General features: G+C 40.2%; 1 protein-coding gene across 2 annotated transcripts in view; it reads left to right on the forward strand.

Annotated features, from left to right (window-relative positions):
* The window catches only part of OGT (O-linked N-acetylglucosamine (GlcNAc) transferase), a 40,004-nt gene extending 18,973 nt beyond the window's left edge, over positions 1-21,031 (forward strand). For both annotated transcript variants that reach the window (XM_019747969.3, XM_019747968.3), the window contains exons 13-22: positions 582-740; positions 897-986; positions 5,679-5,804; positions 6,218-6,388; positions 6,502-6,618; positions 6,719-6,889; positions 8,464-8,616; positions 15,321-15,573; positions 15,829-15,952; positions 18,779-21,031. In XM_019747969.3, the coding sequence (XP_019603528.1) occupies positions 582-740; positions 897-986; positions 5,679-5,804; positions 6,218-6,388; positions 6,502-6,618; positions 6,719-6,889; positions 8,464-8,616; positions 15,321-15,573; positions 15,829-15,952; positions 18,779-18,953 (1,539 nt within the window). In that variant the 3' untranslated portion in view covers positions 18,954-21,031. The remainder of the gene's footprint in view (positions 1-581; positions 741-896; positions 987-5,678; positions 5,805-6,217; positions 6,389-6,501; positions 6,619-6,718; positions 6,890-8,463; positions 8,617-15,320; positions 15,574-15,828; positions 15,953-18,778) is intronic.
* The last annotated feature ends 1,490 nt before the right edge of the window (positions 21,032-22,521 follow it).

Here is a 22,521-nt window from a genome sequence, read left to right on the forward strand (position 1 = left end):
TTGATCAGCCACCCAGAGGCCCCTTCTTCCATTGTGTCCTGTTTCAGTCAGAGCCCAGTCCATCCCATAAGGGAATTCTTAATTGAAATACTAGCGATAGACTGGTGGTGTTCTTCCTTTAATATGAAACCTAATGTTTAATAAAGTGTTTGGTATTTTATACCACTCACCTTTGAGAATCAGAGCACTACATACTTGATCAAAGGTGGGACTTTGCTCGGCAGGATATGTTGGAGTGCTAGGTGTAATTCTGTGGTTGGTTGGTTTGTCTTTTTAAATGCTTCCCTACAGAATTTTCTAAAATGCAGGGTATGTCATGCTTTGTCTACACTGCCTCCTTTCTACGAGTTTTAGATTTGCTCGGGCTATTTCTGAGGGAACATGTCAAAGTATGAAGCACAGTATATAAAATGTTAAGGTTGCATTGAACTGGCTATATGAATTAATTATATGAAGTATTCTGGGCAAACCATTGCCAACAGGTGTGAGGTACAGGTTTGGTGTGTTTTTAGTCATTTTTCCTAGATGAAAATTTACGTACAGATGCAACTTGACTAACAAGCATTGGATTCCATTGGTAGATTAATGTCCTTCATAAGCCACCATATGAACATCCAAAAGACTTGAAGCTCAGTGATGGTCGACTGCGTGTAGGATATGTGAGTTCTGACTTTGGGAATCATCCTACTTCTCACCTTATGCAGTCTATCCCCGGCATGCACAATCCTGATAAATTTGAGGTAAGACTAGTATTTCCCTAGGGTTGCTATTGGTTCATAAAACACACCAAACAAACCCACAGTGGTGGCTTTATTGTCGCCATTGGGGATTCAGCCCCATGTCTTTTTGAAAGATTTGAGCCAGGGTTAGTAAACACACTGTGTGCTGCCTTTCAGGTATTCTGTTATGCCCTGAGCCCAGATGATGGCACAAACTTCCGAGTGAAGGTGATGGCAGAAGCCAATCATTTCATCGATCTTTCTCAGGTAGGTGAAACTCTTACACTTCCAACTTTTAATTTTCAGCAAATAGTGCATAAAACTATTGGCGTATAGCTTGTGTTTTTTATGATGGGTATTTAACCTCAGCTACCACATACGGGCAGTTGCTTTGATCTTAATTCTTTGATCATTTACATTTGTAATCTGCATGGATTTTGCTGAGGTTGCAAATGAAAAAGAAATGTGGTATGTTTGGGCTTGAACATAAAACGTTTCTGGAGATTGAGCCAGGACTTGTGACAGTTGATACTTAATACTACTTGAATCAATTGAACAAAATGGTGGCTTGGAAGAAGACTTAAATAAATAGGTCATTTAAAGAAAGTAGATATACCTTCTTTAGATGACCTGTTTTCATGGGCCTTTGGTTATCTTTATTTCTATACTTGGCTCTATTGCTATTTCGTCTAGGAGTATAAGTTTTGTGGTAAATTAAAAGATTGAAACTGTGTGAGGGAATTAATTTGCTAAGGGTGTAGACTAGAGTTTTTTTATAGACTCCTTTGGCTGCTTTAGTAACTAATAGTGGTATGCAGTGTATAGTATATCTAGAAATTAATGCATGAATCATTGAAGCCCTAGCGGAAGGGTTGTGAGACTCGTCATTTAATAAATAATATGCAATAGAGCTGTTGCTTTGGAAATATACCCAACTATTTTTGATGTAGGGTTGAAGTCTCTGTGACCAAGAAGCATATCGCCATCCACTTCTGAGGTCTTTAGGGCCTCACTACTTATTGACTGAAGTCTAAACTCTTCAGCATAGCCTTCACAACTCTCTAAGTTTGACCTCAACCTTGCTTGCCAATACTTTTCTTTTTTTAAAAAAACTTTTATTTATTTAAGTGTGTTTTTCCAGGACCCATCAGCTCCAAGTCAAGCAGTTGTTTCAATCTAGTTGTGGAGGGCGCAGCTCATAGTGGCCCATGTGGGGATCAAACTGGCAACCTTGGTGTTAAGAGCACAGAGTTCTAATCAACTGAGCTAACCGGCCGCCCCCTGCCAATAGTTTTTAACCACCCATCACCCATGTATATCCTATACAGAATGGAAGTGATCTACTCACCGTTTTTTAAACCTACCATACACTTTACTCTGGTTCTGTATTTATACTGTTCTCTAACAAGATTGTATTCTGTGCAGCTCCCTCAAACTCCTGTCCATCTTTGAAGACCCATTCAGATACCAACTTCTCTATGAAGCCTTGTTACTCATTCGATGTAGAAGTAAAGTCTTCTGTACAGTTGACCCTTGAACAATGCTGGGTTAGGGGTACCGACCCCCATGTAGCCAAAAATCCACGTATAACTTTTAACTGCACAAACTTACCTACTACTAGCCTACTGACGACCAGAAGCCTTACTGATGATAGAAACAGTCGATTAACACCTATTTTATGTGTTACATGAATTATATACTGTGCTCTTACAATGAAGTAAGCTAGAGAAAATCATAAGAGAAATTACATTTACAGTACTGTATTGATACTGTAAGTTTATGTCATCTGTTTACAGGATGAATCGTCTTTCTGTCAGTACCTACATCAATATCACCTGGTACGATGCAAAACACTGGATGTTATACATATTACTAACACTAGACCTCAAAACTGAAAAGATAGTATGAGAAAATTAATATTTATTTACACGTATAACGATTCATGCATTGGTAGTGAGGAAGCAGCAATGTGATGCTTTATGGCAGCCTAGTGTCATTGATACGATTGGTTCACAGTAGCCTAGCCTGTACACTAATCAGTGACTGCTTATAAAATATTTGTGACATGCATTATTACAGTCACAGTCACAATACACTATTGGAAACATTGTTGCATTTTTTAAAAATATCAATCACCTGATACTCAGTTTTTTCAATTACGAGAGAGGCATACTGTATGGTAATGTACTTCTTTGAAAGCAAAGTTATAAAACAGTAAGGAAACTAACACCTTAATTTTATAGTACATAGCACTCACCTTGTGCCTACGTAAGGATAGGCTATCTACTTCCACTCAAATCTTGCACACGGTGTTCTACATTGATGAATACTTAGGCGACAATGACGGTGACACAGAACCATCTCATACAGTTCTTAGATTTTCACACGAAGACACCCGCACACAACAGATAAGTTTATTAACTGTACCGCATGATGATGCTTTACTGTGAAGTGGAAGTGGATCATCATAGGTCTTCATCCTCATGGTCTTCACGTTGAGTAGGCGGAGGAAGAGGAGGGGCTGGTTATGCCGCCTGGGGACAGAGGCGGGGGAGGTGGCATGGGAGGCAGCAGAGGCAGGTACCCTTGGTGTAACTCTATGGAAGGACATTTTGCTTTTTCATTTCCCTCAAAATGTTTCTATATGGTCCCACTTCTTCCACCGTTTGCTGTAGTTTCAGTGCCCGTGTCATAAAAGAAGTCAGAGGCAGTCCTGAGTAATCAGCTCCCTCCTGCCGACTATCTAATGTCAGTTGTTCTCTGGCATTGCTGTTTCTCTGTTGTCTTCTCATCGCCTGGCCCTGGTTCGGAAGCTCTCATTGCCACCAAGTCATCTGTTAATTCCTCTGGTGTCGTGGCTGTTAGCTCTTGAATTACTCCAAGATCCATATCTTGGGACACCTTACCTTTTTGCCACATCTACAGTCTCTCCCGTGATTTCCACGATTGGCTCTGTCGTGAATCCTGTGAGGTCATGCAGCATCTGGACACGGTTTTCTTCAGCAGGAATTAATATTGTTCCGGACTTCATGGCTTTCACGGCTTTTTCTGTAACAACGATGCACCTTCAGTGGTGTAATCCTTCCAGACTTCCATGATGTTCTCTCTGTCAGGTTCTCTTCCCTGGTGTTGACAGTCCTTTCCATAGAGACCGTGTGTGATGAGCCCTAACGTCCTATGACCCCGAGCTAGAGGCTGAATTAGAGACGCCATGTTTGGGGCAAGGAGGTCTCTTCAGTGCCTTTGTGTTGAAGTCATGGGGTTCTGGGCGGCCAGGGGCGCTGTCCAGCATCAAAAGGACTTAAAGGCAGTCCCTTACTGGCCAGGTACTTCCTGACCTCAGGGACAAAGCATTGATGGAACCAATCCAGGAAAAGGTTCCCATTGTCCAGGCCTTCTTGGAAAACCAAAAGCCTGGCAACTGGTGTTATCCTTTCCTTTCAAGGCTCCAGGGGAGCAGCTTACAGATCAGGGCGGTCCTGATCATTAACCCGACTGCGTTGGCACAAAACAGTGGAGTTAGCCCGGTCCTTCTTACCTTAAATCCTGTGCTCACTTCTCTTCCTTACTAAGGAATGTCCTTTGTGGCTTATTTTTCCAGAAGAGGGCACTTTCTCTGCATCAAAACCTGTTCAAGCAGATATCCTTTCTTAGTGATTTTTCCGAATGGTGTCTGGGAACTCGTCTGCTGCCTCTTGGTTGGCAGTAGGTGCTTCTCCTGTTATCCTGACATTTTTTTAAGCAAAAACTTCTTAATAAAGTTATCAAACAATACTTTGCTGGGATTGAATTCTCCAACTTGAGATCCTTCATCTGCCTTTTGCTTCGTCACATCATGATGACTTCACTTTTTCTCGAATCATATAAGTCACTAGGTATGCCTTTCTTAGAACAATCCTGCACCCACATAAAAGCTGCATTTTCAGTAGGAGATAAAAAGGTATTTCACAAAACGTGCAAGGTTTTTGAGCCTGCTGGCAAAGCTGCACTGATGACTTCACAAATTCCTTTTTTGTTTTATCATGGTCCTTATGCTGGATTCATTCATCTTGAAGTGGTGGCAACCACAGCTGCAGACCTCAATCTATGGTACATACCAAGCAATTGAACTTTTTCTTATAATGTCATGACTTCTCTGCTTGGGAGCACTGCCAGCATCACTGGTGGCACTTTGTGGGTCCCAGGTTTACAGTATTGCATTAAACACGATGAAAAATATGCGAGAACCACAAGAGATTGCTTTTCACTGTGACATGCAATTCACTGGAGAAACGAACTGCTTGCGCTGACGGGACTAGTGTCACGAGGCATTGTAAGCCGACACTTAGCAACAGTTGAGCTCATGGCACTTGCAACAGGAAGGTGGCTATGAAATTATTGCAGTAGTGTGGTGTGTCCTACAGTTAATTTTATGCAGTTATGATGTAATACTGCATCTTTGTTTGCATTTCTCTCAATTGCAGATGGAGTCATATATGGTCTGTGTGTGTGTGTGTGTGTGTGTGTAGATCAATTTTAACTTTATAGTTTGTATGTTTATGGTAGTAAATGATAAAATGGACTAATGGACTAGTATCTATATATAGTTTATGCATTCATGGCATAACTAACTTTTTCTCATTTTTTAAATAGTTCTAGGCTATATGATTTGTTTGCGAGTTTTTCAAATTGTCACAAATCTCCCCAGAATTTTCCAGCATATTTACTGAAAAAACACACACACCCATGTATAAGTGGACCCTCATGATCCAAACCTGTGTTGTTCAAGGGTCAACTATATTCTGTTTCTGTAATGCTTTGGGGCCTTTTAATGGCACTTAACCATATTTTTACCCTACACTAGTGTAATTTGTGCGCTTACTACTTTGGTATCTGGGAATGTGAGTTCTCTTTAGTTCCATTAAAACTAATTGAATCAGTCTGAGAGTATACATAGTGAGTTCTTTTTTTATTCCATAGATTCCATGCAATGGAAAAGCAGCCGATCGCATCCATCAGGATGGCATACACATCCTTGTAAATATGAATGGTTATACCAAGGGTGCTCGAAATGAACTCTTTGCTCTCAGGCCAGCTCCTATTCAGGTAAAGAAATTAATAGTAATTGCTCACAATGTGTATTGGGCTAAAAAGACAGTGATGTGCTTTCCCCCTCTGGTTACCTGTCATGGGAAGCACTAGGGAGGACATGCTTGACTAGCGGGTGGGGTGGGGAAGCATAGTTCTTGAAATGCACGGGGTCAGAGAATTGTGTAAGTAGAACACAGTGGCCACAGATACATATATATGGAGACGTGCAGGTCACAGCTGGCTATAAATAGTTGTTCTGTTTTATAAATTGCAAAAACATTTTAGCACTTAGAAGGTTAAGTCTAAAATACTATTTGATTGCTCTTGACAACTGGTCAGTCCTCCTTTTTGTCTGTCTATTTAATAAGTTTTGAACCGTTTGGATGAAGGTTCTTAGTTTTTGATCGGATTTTTTTTTTTCCTTTTAGGCAATGTGGCTGGGATACCCTGGGACTAGTGGTGCACTTTTCATGGATTATATCATCACTGATCAGGAAACTTCACCGGCTGAAGTTGCTGAGCAATATTCTGAGAAACTGGCTTATATGCCCCACACTTTCTTTATTGGTGATCATGCCAATATGTTCCCTCATCTGAAGGTAGGTAGAAAAACAGTGCTATGGGGGAATCGCAAAGAACTGTAGTCATTTATTTTCTTGCTGTTGTCCTTATGCATCCTAAAAGACATGTGTGAAATCTGTTTTTCCCTTAGAAAAAGGCAGTCATCGATTTTAAGTCCAATGGACACATTTATGACAATCGGATTGTTCTGAATGGCATCGACCTCAAAGCATTTCTTGATAGTCTACCAGATGTGAAAATTGTTAAGGTCAGACCCTGGTCAATATTGTCACTGAAATGAAGTTATCTGCATTTGGGATCTTTTCCCTAATGAGACACATTTTGTGTGATTTTCTTTTTTTTTAAAGATGAAATGTCCTGATGGAGGAGACAATGCAGACAGCAGTAGTACAGCTCTTAATATGCCAGTTATTCCTATGAATACTATAGCAGAAGCAGTTATTGAAATGATTAACAGAGGACAAATTCAGATAACAATTAATGGATTCAGTATTAGCAATGGACTGGCAACTACCCAGGTGAGAAGAGAATACTAGAACATAACAGGTACTACCAAGTGTGCATTTATCTCCTTTAAATTGCATAATAAGTCTAGGAGGTAAGCATCTTTATCCCTGTTTTATAGATGAGGAAATGAATTCACTAGAAATTAGTATCTTATATTGTTTGTGATTTTAAGTCTCCTGGATTGAGCCAGCAGTTTACTTAATGAGAATTTGTGTTAATAATCTTGTTATTCCTGGCCTGCTGCTTTACTTTTAATAATGGGGAACTTGCTTCTGTAACTAACTCATCCTCTCCTTAGTTAACTCTTACTCATCTTTAAGACGTTTAGTTTAGAGAGTTCCTCCAGGAATCCATTCCTGTCTTTATCCCCAGATTTCTTTGGGTATATTCCCAGGAGTGGAATTTCTGGGTCATATGTTAGTTCTATTCTTAATGTTTTGAGGAGCCTCCATACTATTTTCCATAGTGGCTGCACCAATTTACAGCCCCACCAACAGTGCACGAGGGTTCTCTTTTCTCCACATCCTCACCAGTACTTGTCTGTGGATTTATTGATGATACCCTTGCTGACAGGAGTGAGGTGATACCTCATTGTGGTTTTCATTTGCAATTCCCTGATGTCACTGTGTACTGTAACTTCTGTAATATTTGGGATATAGCTTTACATGCAGCATAACACATTATGATTGACTGGTTTTGTATTTGCAACTGAATTGAATTACTTCAGGGGCCTGTGTTAACCACAGTAATGTAGTATGTGCTCAATAAATACTATATATTACATACTTGAGTGACTATGTAAGTATGTCAAGATCGTAAGGCAAAGAACTCTGACCTCTTAGGAGTTAACAGTTTTAGTGTCCAACAGTTTACACAAAGGGTGCTCAAAATGAAGTCTGCTCACAAGCGAGCTCCTTAATAGGAGCTAAGGGAATTAATAATAATCGCTTCCAATGTGTGTCGGGCTGCAAAGACTGATGTGTTTTTTCCCCTCTGCTTGACTGGCATTGGAAACACAAGGGCAGACATGCTTGACTTTAAAAAAAGTATAGTTCTTGAAATGCACAGGGACAAAGGATTGTGAGTGCAGAACACAGTGGCCACGGGTATGAAAGGTCCATACACGCCTGGAATGGTTATACAGCAGTGTACGGCAGTACCCCAGTGTGTGGAAGCTGCAGGGTGAGACTACAATTGGGCACATAAGATGCTCAGAAACAGTGATCAGCGTGCAGGGACACACACAGTCTTTGTGGAGATTGTTTGGAGTGATCATTTAAGGTTAGCCTTGGAGGGTGGGTGTAATTTAGAAAAGGGCATTTCATTCGTGAAGAGAGTGAGCAAAAGCTTGCTGTTGAGTTCATAGGGCTTCGAAAAGCACTTTTTCACTAGAGAAGTTTCATAGTGCAATACCCCAAATTAAGATTATGCCGTAACTTTTTTTCTTTTTAACTTAATATGCCATGAATATTTTCTCATGACAAGACTTAATGGTTATACCATTTTAAGGGATTCTTTACTGATTAAAAAATACCGAGCTACGCTGACTTTAAATATAATCGTCACATTCTTTTCCTTATTCTAGATCAACAATAAGGCTGCCACTGGAGAGGAGGTTCCCCGTACCATTATTGTGACCACACGTTCTCAGTACGGGTTACCCGAAGATGCTATTGTGTACTGTAACTTCAATCAGTTATATAAAATTGACCCTTCTACTTTGCAGATGTGGGCAAATGTGAGTATGTGGAGATGTGTATACAGGCCATCTTGCTGAGGTTACCCCCACCCCCATTCAGGAGCTGCTGTGCTCATTGTTTTTAAATCTGTTTTCCAATTAGAGTTGACATACAATATTAGTTTCAGGCATACAACATAGTGATTAGACATGTAACTTATAAAGTGATCCCCCCATTAAGTCTAGTACCCATTTGATACCACACATAGTTATTACAATATTATCAACTATATTCCCTATCTGTATTTCACATCCCTGGGACTATTTTGTAACTACGAGTTTGTACCTCTTAATTCCTTCACCTTTCTCACCCAGCCCCCCAAACCCTCTCCCATCTGGCAACCATCAATTTGTTCTCGAGTCTGTTTCTCTTTTGTTTGCTCATTTATTGTTTATTAGATTCCACATATAAGTGAATCGTATGGTATTTGTGTTCCTCTGACTTACTTCACTTAGCATAATAAATTTCTAGGTCCATCCATGTTGTTGCAAGTGCAAAATTTCATTCTTTTTTATGGCTGAATAATACTCGATTTCTGTGTGTGTGTGTAACATCTTTATCCAATAGTCTATCAATGGACAGTTAGGTTCTTTCCATATCTTGGCTATTGTAACTAATACTGCATCCCGGGAATAAATCCCACTTGATCATGCTGTATGATCTTTTTAATGTGTTGCTGAATTCAGGTTACTAATATTTTGTTCAGTATTTGTGTATCTATGTTCATCAAGGATATCGGCCTATAGTTTTGTTTTTTTGTAACGTCTTTGTCTGGTTTTGGTATTAGGGTAATGCTGGCCTCGTAAAATGAGCTTGGGAGCCTTCCCTCTTTGAACTTCTGGGAATAGTTTGAGAAGCATAGCTGTTAATTTCTTCTTTGAACGTTAGGTACAATTCACCTTTGAAGCCATCTGGTCCAGGGTTTTTGTTTGTGAGTTACTTGATTACTGACTTGATTTCATTAGTAGTTATCAGTCTATTCAGATTTTCTCTTTCTTCCTGATTCAGTCTTGGAAGATTTATGTTTCTAGCAATTTATCCATTTCTTCCAGGTTGTCCAATTTGTTGGCATATAACTAACTGTTCATAGCATTTTCTTTATAATCCTTTGTATTTCTGTGGTGTTGCTTGTCTTCTGTTTCATTTCTAATTTTGTTTATTTGGGTCCTCTCTTTTTCTTGATCAATAAGGCTAAAGGTTTATCAATTTTGTTTATCTTCTCAAATAACCGGCTCTTGGTTTCATTGCTTTTTTTCCCTCCAAGAATCTATTTCATTTATTTCTGCTCTGATCCTTATTATTTCCTGCCTTCTACTCACTTTGGCCTTTTGTTGTTGTTCTTTTTCTAATTCCTGTAGGTGTAAAGCTAGATTGTTTTAAGTTTTCTTTTTTCTCGAGGTAGGCCTGTATTGCTATTTATTTCACTCTTAGAACTTCTTTACCTGTGTCCCATAGATTTTGGGTTGTTGTGTTTTCATTTTCATTTGACTCAAGGTATCCTTTCATTTCCTCCTTGATCCTTCCTGTTAACACATTCATTGTTTAATAGAATGTTAATTAGCCTCTACATGTTTGTATGTTTTTCACTTTTCTTCTTGTAATTGATTTCTAGTTTCAGACCATTGTGATCGGAGAAAATGTGCGGTACGATTTTAATCTCATTAAATTTATTCAGACTTGTGGCCTAACATGTGGTCCATCTTGGAAAATGTTCCATGTGCGCTTGAAAAGAATGGCTATTCTGCTGCTTTTGGGTGAAATGTAAAAATATCAGTTAAGTCCATCTACTCTAATGTGTCATTTAAGGCTGCTGTTTCCTTGTTGACTTTCTGTCTGGAAGATGTAACCTGTGATGTCAGTGGGGGTGTTAAAGTCCCCTATGATGACTGTATTACTGTTGATCTCCCTTTATGTCCATCAGATTTGCTTTATATATTTAGGTGCTCCTACCTTGCATGCATGTGTGTTTATAAGAGTTCTATCTTCTGGTTAAATTGATCGCTTTATCTTGAAATGTCCTTTGTCTCTTGTTGCAACCTTTCTTTTAAAGATTATTTTGTCTGATATAAGTATTGCTACCCAGCTATTTTATTTGTTTCCATGTTCATGGAATAGCTTTTTCCATCCCTTTCCTTTTAGTCTGTTTGTCTTGATCTGAAAGTAGGTCTCTTGTAGGCCACATATGTGTGGGTCTTGTTTTTAATTTCTTCAGCCACCCTGTGTCTTTTCATTGGAGCATTTAGTCCATTTACATTTGAAGTAATTATTGATAGGTATGTAGTTGCTATTTTATTGTTTACTGATTTTTTTTTTCAGTTTGTTTCTTATTCTCTTGCTTTCTTGTATGTTGATGACTTTCTAGTGTTATGCTTGGATTGCTTTCTCTTTATTTCTTGCATATCTCTTAGAGATTTTTGGTTTGCGGTTAGCATGTGCTTCATATATAACAAGCTGTGTTTGTAGCCGTCTATTTTAAGTTGCTGGATGCTTAAATTCAAGCACATTCTAAGTTCACTACAACTTTTACTCACCCCCTTCACGTTTTGTTTTTGTCATTTTTAATATCTTTTATGGATGTGTTTATGTGTATTCCTTAATTTATTGTTGTAATTACACATGACCTTCCTATTTTTGTTTTTTTTTTAACCTTTGTACTGCTTTATAATTGGTTGATCCGTGGCTTTTGTTGTTTGCTTTTGTCAGTGAGATTTTTTTCTTTTCTATATTTTCTTATTTATATTTTGATCTTTTGTTTTCTACTTAAAGAATTATTTTTAACATTTCTTGTAATACTCATTGAGTGATGATGAACTCCTTTAGCTTTTTCTTGTCTGGGAAGCTCTTTATCTCTCCTTCAATTCTAAATGATAGCTTTGCTGAGGAGAGTAATCGTGGTTGTAGGTCCTTGCTTTTCTTTTCTTGGAATATTTCCTGCCAATCCCTTCTTGCCTGCAAAGTTTCTGTTGAGAAATCAGCTGACAGCCTTATGGGGGCTCCCTTGTAGGTAACTAACTGCTTTTCTCTTGCTGCTTTTAAAATTCTCTTTGTCTTTAACTTTTATCATTTTAATTATGATGTGTGTTGGTGTGGGCCTCTCTGGTTTCATCTTGTTGGGACTCTGTGCTTCCTGGGCTTGTATAGGTCTATTTCCTTTGCCAGGTTAGGAAAGTTTTCAGTCATTATTTCTTCAAATAGGTTTTCAATCCCTTGCTGTCTCTCTTCTCCTTCTGGTACCACTATGATGTGAATGTTGTTAGCACTTGAGGTTATTATCCCAGAGGCCCCTTAAACTCACCTCATTTTTTGGATTCTTTTCTCTCTCTCTCTCTCTCTCTCTCTCTCTCTTTTTTTTTTTTCTATTACGATTGGGTGTTTTCTGCTACCTACTAAATCGATTCGATCCTCTGCTTCATCTAATCTACTGTTAATTCCCTCTAATGCATTCTTCATTTCAGTTATTCTTCACTTCTGACTGGTTCTTTTTTTATGTTTCCTATCTCTCTGTTGAAGTTCTCACTGAGGTCACTGAGCATCTAATAACCAGTGTTTTGAACTCTGCATCTCATGGATTGCTTGTCTCTATTTTGTTTAGTTCTTTTCTGGAGTTTTGTCTTGTTCTTTCATTTGGAACATGTTTCTTTGTCTCCCCATTTGGGCTGCCTCCCTGTGTTTGTTCTGTGTCATAGGTAGGGCTGCTAAGTCTCCCAGTCTTGGCTGTTTGGCCTTTTGTAGTTGGTCCTGTGGGGCCCTGGCAGTCTCCCTGGTCACCTGAGCCGGGTGCTCCAGCTGTGTCCCTTGTGTGCCTTCCTGCTGTAGTTGGGCCTCAGTTGCTGCTGGCACGTTAAGTGGATGGGATTGATCCTCAGGCTGACTGAGGATGTGAGGGTTGGCTGTGACGACAGCAGACAAACTGATGTGAGGGAGGCTGACCTCTCAGAAAAGGAGTCACTTTAGCAGGACTCTGGTGCCAGCCGAGTTTGTCCTTTGCGCAGGTTGAATGGTGTTAGCCAGATTTATGGAGAGCACAGACTTGGTGTGTGCCTGCACCTGGCCGGCTGGGTGCGAGGAGAGCTCCACAAAGCAGCAATGGCGCCTGCCAGCACTTCCAGCCTCAGAGAGCGTTGCTCCGACCCCTGCCCCTCCGGCCCTTGCCCCGAAGTTAGTTCAGTTCCTCCCCGTGTGTCCCTGGTGCTTTTCGAGCTGCTGCTCCTGTGCTGGAGTTTAGAGCAAGTGAGTTTGTGTGCCAGCCATTTAAGAGCAGTGTGTCCTGGTCTCCTGCAGCCCTTTGTCTCTCTGAGACAGGATTCCTGCTGGTTTTCACAGCCAGATGTTATAGGGACTCCTTTTCCTGGCACTGGTGCCCTGAGCTGAGGAGCCAGGTGTGGGACTGGGACCCCTCGCTCCGCAGAGGGACCTCCGCAACTAGACAGCCCGTTTCCCAACCACCACACGTGAGTGTGAGGCCTGCTTTGCCCATGTCTCCGCCCCTCCTACCAGTCTCGAGGTGGCTTCTTCTGCATGTCCTTAGTTATAGGACTTCTGTTCAGCTAGACTTCAGGTGGTCCTTACGAATGGTTGTTCTGTCATTTAGTTGTGATTTTGATGTGGTCCTGAGTGGAGCCAGCACAGTGTTTACCCCACGGTCTTGACTGGAAGTCCTCTTGTGCTCATTTTGACTCTCCAAAAGCGTTGTAGCTTTTTCAGCCATTTTTTAAAATTTCTCTTTCCAGTGTCTAAATATTACCTTATGAACCTTTTAAATTTGTGTGTTCAAACCCAGAGATCAGCAAACGTTTTCTTAAAGGGCCAGATGGCAGATATTTTCAGTTTTGCAGTCTATGCTCTGTTAGATCTACTCAACTCAGTCACTGTAGCAGGAAAACATCATAGACATTATATAAATGAATGCATGTATGTGTGTTCCAATAAAATTTGACTTACAGAAACTGGCAACATGCCCAATTTGGCTCACAGGCTGTAGTTTGCCAACCTGTAGTCTAAACTGATAGCAACAGCTGTCATGCACATGCGTCCGTGTTTAACTTTCTCATGATATTGGAGACTTATAACCGGGAAGGAATCAATTTATGCCATTACCTTTCTCACTTCATCAGACCTGTGTGCATAAGCAGGATCTCGGAGGGTTCTAAATGGTGCTGTCCATAGTTGCTTCTTATCCCGTAGAGCTAATAAAAGGGAGAGAACGCCTGGTTGATTAATTGTTTTTCTTAGGAGAGGAAGGTGAAGGAGAAGAGGGAGCAAATGAGTGTAGGTTTACTATCCCTTAATCTTCACTTCCCAGTGTTCAGAAAAATCTGAAAACCAAAATTGTTGCCATAAGTTTGTGGCAAATTGACTTGGCAGCCGAACTGCTTGAACTATGCTGTTTGTGGTCTTTTATTTATTTCATTTAGTGTGACTATTCCTATGTCTCAGTGCAGAGGTACTTAAGTGTTTGTTTACAGGGAGTTGCTGCTGAGGGTGTTAAATAACATATATACACTGTACAACTTTTTAAAAATCTGAAATTCATCTGTCCCCATGCCTTTTAGAGAAGGAATGATGAACTTGTATGATACATTGAGTAGATGCAGATCGAAGTTGGGGGTTGGCAAACTGGCCTGTGGGCCAGATCCACCCACTGCCTGTTTTTGTAAATAAAAAATTTTGTAAATAAACTTTATTGGGGAATATTGAGGAACAGTGTGTCTCTCCAGGGCCCATCAGCACCAAGTCATTGTCCTTCAATCTAGTTGTAGAGGGTGCAGCTCAGTTCCAAGTCCAGTTACTGTTTTCAGTCTTTAGCTGCAGGAGGTGCAGCCCACCGTCCCATGTGGGAATTGAACCGGCAACCTTGTTGAGAGCTTGCGTTCTAACCAACTGAGCCATCCAGCCGCCCCTCTGGAAGCTCAGTGGCAGCTCTTTGTCTTTAATCTAGTTGTGGAGGGCACAGCTCACGGATCCATTTTGGGAATCAAACCTGCAGCCCTGTTGTTCAGAGCTTGTGCTCTAACCAACTGAGCCATCCAGCCGCCCCGTAAATAAAATTTTATTGACACACAACCACACACCTACTTGTTTACATATTGTCTAATGACAGTGGAAAATTGAGCAGTTATGACAGAGTCTGTGGCAACAAAGCCAAACATACTTGCTCTCTGGTCTTTTACAGAGAAGCCTACTGACACCTGATCTAGATTAGGCCAGTGTGAGCTCACGCTTTGATGTGTTGTGGTAGGGGATTTAAAATAGGAAATGGAAAATTCCTGTCTGCTCAAGAAAACTACCTCGGTATTAGTTTCCATGGGGCACAGCTGCCTCAGATTTTGCCAGTTAGCTGGTTTTATGTCTTCTTTACGTCAGTCTTCTCATTCTTGTAACTTTGGGGACAGCTTAGCAGAACAGGAACCTACAATTCAGTTGATCTAATTTGTCTATGTGAAGGAAAGACTCAGTTCACAGTTGGCTGCTATCTGGATGAGAAGAATAGAGTCTGGTAGAATGTTCTGTCACAACAAACATTAAAGCAACCTTTTTATTAACTGCTTTTAAAAATGCACAGGAGTGTTCCAGCTTCTGGTTCTACAGTAATAATTCTTTCCTTGCTTTATCTCCTAGCCATCTGTTTATTAGCGATCTATAGGAATCTTTCTGGAGAAAGACAGAGCTGTTCTTAATATTTATTCTTATTTCCCTGTTTTAGATTCTGAAGCGAGTCCCTAATAGTGTGCTGTGGCTGTTGCGTTTCCCAGCCGTAGGAGAACCCAATATTCAACAGTATGCGCAAAACATGGGCCTTCCCCAGAACCGGATCATTTTTTCACCTGTTGCTCCTAAAGAGGAACATGTCAGGAGGGGCCAGCTGGCTGATGTCTGCCTGGATACCCCACTCTGTAATGGGCACACCACAGGGATGGATGTCCTCTGGGCGGGGACACCCATGGTGACCATGCCAGGTAAGTTGTTCACAAATCGTTGTAGTCTTCCTTGATCTTTTTAGAATCTCCTTTGGGGAAGGCAGTTCCAGGTGAAATTGTGTACACGAGAAGCACCATTTGGGGCAGGATGATCAAAAAAGAGACTTGTTCAAGTCTGAGCACTTGGCCCCATTCTCCCCCCCATCTGCGTTGTGTGGATACTTAATATAAATAACACTAATAACCACGTGCTATTTGCATTCTCAGTTGTGCGATTGTTCTTTCTTATTATAGGAGAGACTCTTGCTTCTCGAGTTGCGGCTTCCCAGCTCACTTGTTTAGGTTGTCTTGAGCTTATTGCTAAAAACAGACAAGAATATGAAGACATAGCTGTGAAACTGGGAACTGATCTAGAATAGTAAGTAAACTTCTCTGTGGACAAATGGTATGGCAAAGTGAAGGGGCTCAGGAAAATTTAGAGAGAATATAGGTGTTATAAAATGCAATTAAAATAGGTCAATTAGTTGTATGATCTCTGGATGGAACAAGAACTTTCTAAACTTTCATAAATGAAGTGATCAATAGATTTTACTGTGTAAAGAGTAAAAAGGCTGAATGAAAGTAAGTCAAAAAAAACTAACAGGCAAATACGAGGGGAAAAAGTCTTTGTTTTTTTATGTCAAATATTAGTAGCCTGGCTATACAAAGACATTTTCATTTTAAATCCCTTAATAGGAAAGTAAATAAGGAAATAACCACACAACCCACTGAAGTAGAACTACAAATGGTTAACAAGAGAAAGTTTCAGCCTCTGTAGTAGAAATGTAAATTAAAATGACATTGAGGCATACCCATTATTTGCCTGTAAAAACAATAGATTTCTAATATGCTACCAGTGATGAGTGAGCATTGAGTCACTGGCCTTTCATTACATTGGTGAATAAATTGGTACAACCCTTCTGCAGTTTTAAGATCCTTGAGGAAAAAAAAAAAGAGAGCATTACACTAATAATGGCCATATCTTCACTGTAGCATAAAAAAAAAGTGTAACTTAAATGCCCCCCAAATGGGTGGGAATTAAAGGGGTGATGCTTAGATACATGATGCTTTATCCATACAGTGAAGTAAGTGTTTATCTCTTAACTGAAGTTTTTCTTTGGGCGTTAAGTGTGATTTTTTTTCTTTGTGTTTTTCTGTATATTATATAGAACTTGAAGGAAGCACCCTCTTTGAGTCAGATTGTTTGAATTTCAATCCAGGCTCTCCCACCTACAAACTTTGTGACTTTGGGCAAATTAGGCTCTCTGTGCCTTGGTTTTTCCATCTGAAAAACGGGGCTAAATGATAGTACCTACCTTGCAGAGTTGAGAGGGTTAAAAAAAGATGGTCCACGTAAAACACAATAGTTATTGGTACATTGTAGGTATTCAACACATGTTAAGCATTCATTTATTTTCATAATTTTCTCCATTGATCATCATATACATCCAAGAAAAGTGAGTGAAAATTTTGACCTCAGGCATTAAAAAGACTAAGATTCATGTCCATCATCCCAGAGATAACTACAGTAAATAATTTAGTGGTTTTTTTTTTTTACTTTTTGGAGCATAGTTGATTTCATACAATACTTTATCCCAATATTTTGTTATGAAAAATATTAATTTTATACTTCCATACCTACCATCTAGAGTCTACCACTAACATTTACTATGCTTGCTTTATCAAATCATATCCATCTGTTTATTCTTCTATCCGTCTATTCATCTAGCATCCATCATCATACATTTTGAAGTAAATTGCAGGCATCAGCACTTCTCCCTAAATACTTCAGCTGGACATCATCAACTAGAGTTTAATTTTTCTTTGAGGTGGAATTTGTATACAGTGGCACATACAAGTCTTACATTACTTTTGAGAAATACCTTTATAACCCAAACCCCTAATAAGATAGAGAACATTGCCATCACGTCAGAAAGTTCCTTTATGTTCCTTCTCATTTGGTCCCCTCCGCAAGCCTCAGACAAGCACTATGTTCTGAATTTTTTCCCCCACCATAAATTAGTTTTACCTTATACAAATGGAACCACGCAGCCTGTATACTTAAAGGCTTCTGTCACTCAGCATAATGTTTTGAGATTCATCCATGTTATCACTTTTATCAGTATTCATTCCTTTTTATTGCCGAGGAGTATTTCATTGTATGGATGGACCACAGTTTAACCATTCTCCTATTGACATACAGAACTTAAAAAAAAAGAACCCAAAACGTTTTTATTTGGAAGGTAGCATTCATAATGGTCATGGTTGGGTTGAGAGCAGGTAAGATATGCACAGCCATTTTAGTAGTTCTGTCACAACAAACATTAAAGCAACTTTTTTATTGTTTTTAAAAATGCACAGAAGTGTTCCAGCTTCTGGTTCTCAAGTAATAATTCTCTCCATGTAAGAATAATCCCATGACAAATGATATATTCAGAAGGGGGGACAGAGAGAATTTTCTCCCCTCTGTTCCCAGAATTGATTTTCTTCCCGTTTCTGAACAGAACCATAGTCGTGGTGATATTAGGAGCACTTTTTTATATCTAAATGAACAGCTCTGTTCATGTACAAGTGAAAAATTATGGCAGTAGACATGCTGCATTTTCCCCTTTGAGTGATTTTCTATTTCCTCAAAATGTTCGTCAGCTGAATACTTCCTTTTATGTCTTTGCCTTAGCTATTGTAAATGGTGCTTCAGTGAACATCTTTGCAACGCCGGGAGTCTGCATCTCCAATTATTTCTTTTCGATAGACTTAAAAGTGTTATCGATGGTCAGAGTGCTATGAACATTTAAGGTTCTTAACATACCCAGTGCTAAGTCGCTTACCAAGAGGGTAAGCAGTTTACGTTTTTGCCATTGGTACATAGGCATAGACCTGTGTCATTGCCAATTCTTGTTTTTATTTTAAAGGTAGAAATGAGGTGAAATGGAGAAAGTGTGGTATCTCTTGGCTATACTTGTTCAGGAAAGAACTACATTTTTTCAGAGGGTGTGAAGGTGAACTCGATTACAAGTGTTAGCATTGTGTTAGGTGCGAGCCTCCCCTTTTCAGCATTGATGTAAAGGAGCCAGTCAGAAGAGAACGTGCTGTGCAGTTTGGTCGTCTATGTCACCCGCAAGGTCACTAGGGACTTACGGGGACTAGTTCTGAGTTTCTGCGCTGTCTGTAAACTCGGCACTCTCTTTTTGTTTTAATTACCCAGCCTGAAGAAGATTCGTGGCAAAGTCTGGAAGCAGAGAATATCTAGCCCTCTGTTCAACACCAAACAGTACACAATGGAACTGGAGCGGCTGTACCTACAGATGTGGGAGCACTATGCTGCTGGCAACAAACCTGACCATATGATTAAGCCCGTTGAAGTCACTGAGTCCGCCTAAAGAAAAGCCATGCACGAGAAAAGTACCCCTGTACCTGAGCCTCAGGCTTCTGGGGAAAGGGAACTGATGATGTACTTTTTACTTGTGTGGACAGTACCGTGTTGCAGATGGGTGACAGAATGAAAATAGAATAGCACAGCCAGACTTGCTTCCTGCATGATAGGGAGAAATGCAAGAGATGGGAAACTGCGGTTGCACAAGAATCACCATAGAATTATCAGCAGCCAGGCGATGCAGAGGTCTGGAAGGTCAGCTCTCTCTGCTCTTCCATGGGATGGTCAATACGGAGGGAGACTGAGATTGTCCAGCCGTTGTATGATTCCATGGATTGATTGAATCTTCTGAATTAATTCTTTTCTTTATATTTGGGGTATTGGAACTTTTAAAAATGTTTGGTTTCAGGTGTTTTTATTCATGTGGAGTGTATATGATTCTCTTCAGATAAGGTTTTAACCTAAAGTGTCGCTCCTTGTTTTAGTTTCTGAACTCGACCGATTAATGGGGACTTTGCTGGTGTAGTCTTTTTATAGGTTTTATAAACCACTTGAGCCTATATCAGTTATTTTAGTGTCTGACCTAATGTTTGGAGCTATCAGTGCTTTGTTGGTGATGATTCAGAATTGTTTCCTGGTCCATTTCCTTCTCTTCCCCTCCCCCTACTTTAAAAATTCTCCTGGAACTCAGCTAACAAAACCCAGTCTGATACAGAACATCCCAGAGTGTTTCTCTAAAACACATCATCTGGTGCCAAATGAAAATTCTTAGGAATGATTATTAATTATGAAGGGCACAGTTGTGGTACTGTCATTGATGATAATAGAGATTTTTTTGGCCTGGTTTTGACCTATTTCACCAGTGTTTTACCTTCAACTGCCCATCTATGCTGCTTCCAGAAGAGATAGTATGTGATAAGATTTTTACCTTCCTTTCTAAGGTTTGTTTTTTAAAGTGAGTCCTGTTCTTCCTATTTCTGTCAGCAGAAATGAAATCCCAGGTAAGTATTCAAATATTTGATCATAAGTCACAATTAGTGTGAATATATTAAGTAACTTTCATCAAAAAGCATGTTCTAGGTAAAAAGCTCTGAAGGACCAGCTATGTATATGAGTAATTTTTTCAGACCTTATAGGGTATTTTATAATAACTGTCTTCTGGACGTGGTCTTGAAGTCTATGGACTCGGCCGCAGTAGTAGCAACCTGTACTGCTGCTAGGTTTGGAGTACAAATTAGACTTGAGCCCTCCTGGAGCTTGAGTTCTTGGTATTAAAAACCATAGGAATAAAATTACTGAATTTCAGCAAAGGATTGAGGGCTTGAGGCTTAAACAGGCCAACATATGACTGTGTGTTTGTCTTGCTGTACTGCACTTATGCTATCCAGTAACAGATCATTTTTTGTCTGCTAGTAGTGTCCTAGATTATACCGTCTTTCCAAAGCACTGAGGCACTGCACCTATTCTGTAGTTGCGGCTGATGCCTGAATGTATCCTAGCTGACAAATTACTGATTAATAAGAACTTGAATTTCTGAAAGGTTCTTATTACTGTTAACCAAAACTTGAGCAAGGAGGCTCAAATGTAATTCTTAGCCAGAATTACATGGTAATGAACTGTGTAATTTTTAATGATGTAAATCATGGAACATCAGTTTAGGGATTTCTTAATTTATTTTTACCTGATTAAAATATCAATTAAAGGTTGTCAGCATGGTTGTAGGTAAACTGATGTTTGAAATTCACCAAACGACTTAATGTGGAATAGGATAATATACTTCTAGTGCCCTCAAGGCTGTGACCTTACAGCCATTTTACATAGCACATCATTCCTCCTATAGGGATGAACTTTTCCTGGCACGAGAAGTAGCCGCTCTGGATAAAGCTTTGCTTATTGTAACAGGCTTTTGTTTCCAGGTAACATGTCTGTGGAAGACTTAATTCTGAATAGAGATATAGCTATTACTGGAGACTAATTGTTTATTATACGCTGCTTTATCAAAAAAGTAAAACATTTAAATTGTGCTACAGAAATCCAGATGTTGTCTTGCGATCTTTAAACAATAAATGAATGATTTGCCCTTAATGTGGCTGATGTCGTCTGTGTTCTGTTGAGTGATGGACAGAATCATGGGGTCATCCAGTAATGAAACCTGCCTTTGGACAGCTCCAAACAGCAAAAGGACCAGATTTCCCTAGTGCAGCTGTGGTATTATGAATGATTGGGTTTTCTCAGCCTAGGGTGGCGGAGGGGTGGGGTTGTGGCATATGATCCTTTAAGGTGACCACAAAGCCTGCGTCTCGCAGCACACCCGTTCACGGTTGTTCCTGTTTTGCTTAGAACCGTGCTGGCTTCACTACCCTGTAGTTTCATTCTTTGTGCAGACTGTCCTTCCCGTTCTGTACAGTGGTTGAACTCGGCCACCTTGTTGACGGAGGGACCAAACCAAGTAGCAGTGCATCAGGGACCAGAACAGGCTCAGCTGTGTTTTTTCTCAGATATAAATGAAAATCACTTTAAATAAAATTTCAGGTAATTTACCTCCCAATTTCTGTGGGTTGTGACCTGCAAAGCCGTAACGGATTAATTTATTTCCTAAAAGATAGTGGGGGGAGAAGGGCATCCACTAGCCTGCTCATGAGAGCTCTGACCCCCACTGTCTTTATTAGGACTTCTGGTCTACTTCAGCTACTGCCTCCAGTCTGAAGGAATTGCTTGTGCACATTGAATAAATTTGTGTAATTTAAGATTGGATTCCAATCCTGCCCCACTCATTACTTGAAGCACAGAGCTCTTAACTATAGCTAACGTGCAGGTTTTTCACCTGACCCAATCTCTGAGGCTCACAGTTCCGGAATCCTGGTGTTTATACAAGGGGCTTGTAGCGGTAAACTTGCAAGTTGGTGGGGCACATAAGGTTATAATGATAAGCCCGTTTTATCCAATTCCCTGTCTACTCAAAGCACCTTTATATGTGTAGACAGTTAGGTGCCTAAGAGTAGGTTTTGGAACGAGTGCTGCTGGCGTTTGAATCCCAGTTCTGCCACTTAGCTGCGTGTATGATCGCCGTGAAGTAGCGAGAGTGCCCGCACCGCCTGTTTCAAGTGTCGTAAGGATTAAATCCACATAAAACACTTGGAATGAACAGTGCTTAGCATGAAGCAAACTGCTATTAGTATCTTTAAATGCAGGGATGTTCGATTTGTATTCTATTGGCCAAATGCTTAAGTTAGAAATTATACAGGTGTCTGGCAGACAAACGGCACGATCGAGAAAGCATGTGCTTCCCCCATTTTTTTTCTCCGTGTTTGGAGCGAGCGCCGAAAAAGGCTTGAAGTAACCAACCCCTTTTTATCTCCAAGGTTCCCGGGGATTTGGAAGCAAACATCAGTGCTGCCAGGCACTGCTGGGTTGCTGCTTTACTCTTATCTAGGGGGTCTAGGTGCCCTCCCCCTCAGCTCGGCGGACTTTGGTGGCCAGGCAAACAGAGGTTTGGGCAGTCCAAGCAAGGAACAAACCGGCCTCGCTTATCCCAAGTCCTCACAAGGAAGAAACGGAGGATTCAACTCAGTTTT

The sequence above is a fragment of the Rhinolophus sinicus genome, chromosome 18, assembly GCF_057876585.1.
Source record: "Rhinolophus sinicus isolate RSI-liver-muscle chromosome 18, RSI-T2T, whole genome shotgun sequence".
Lineage (NCBI taxonomy): Eukaryota > Metazoa > Chordata > Mammalia > Chiroptera > Rhinolophidae > Rhinolophus > Rhinolophus sinicus.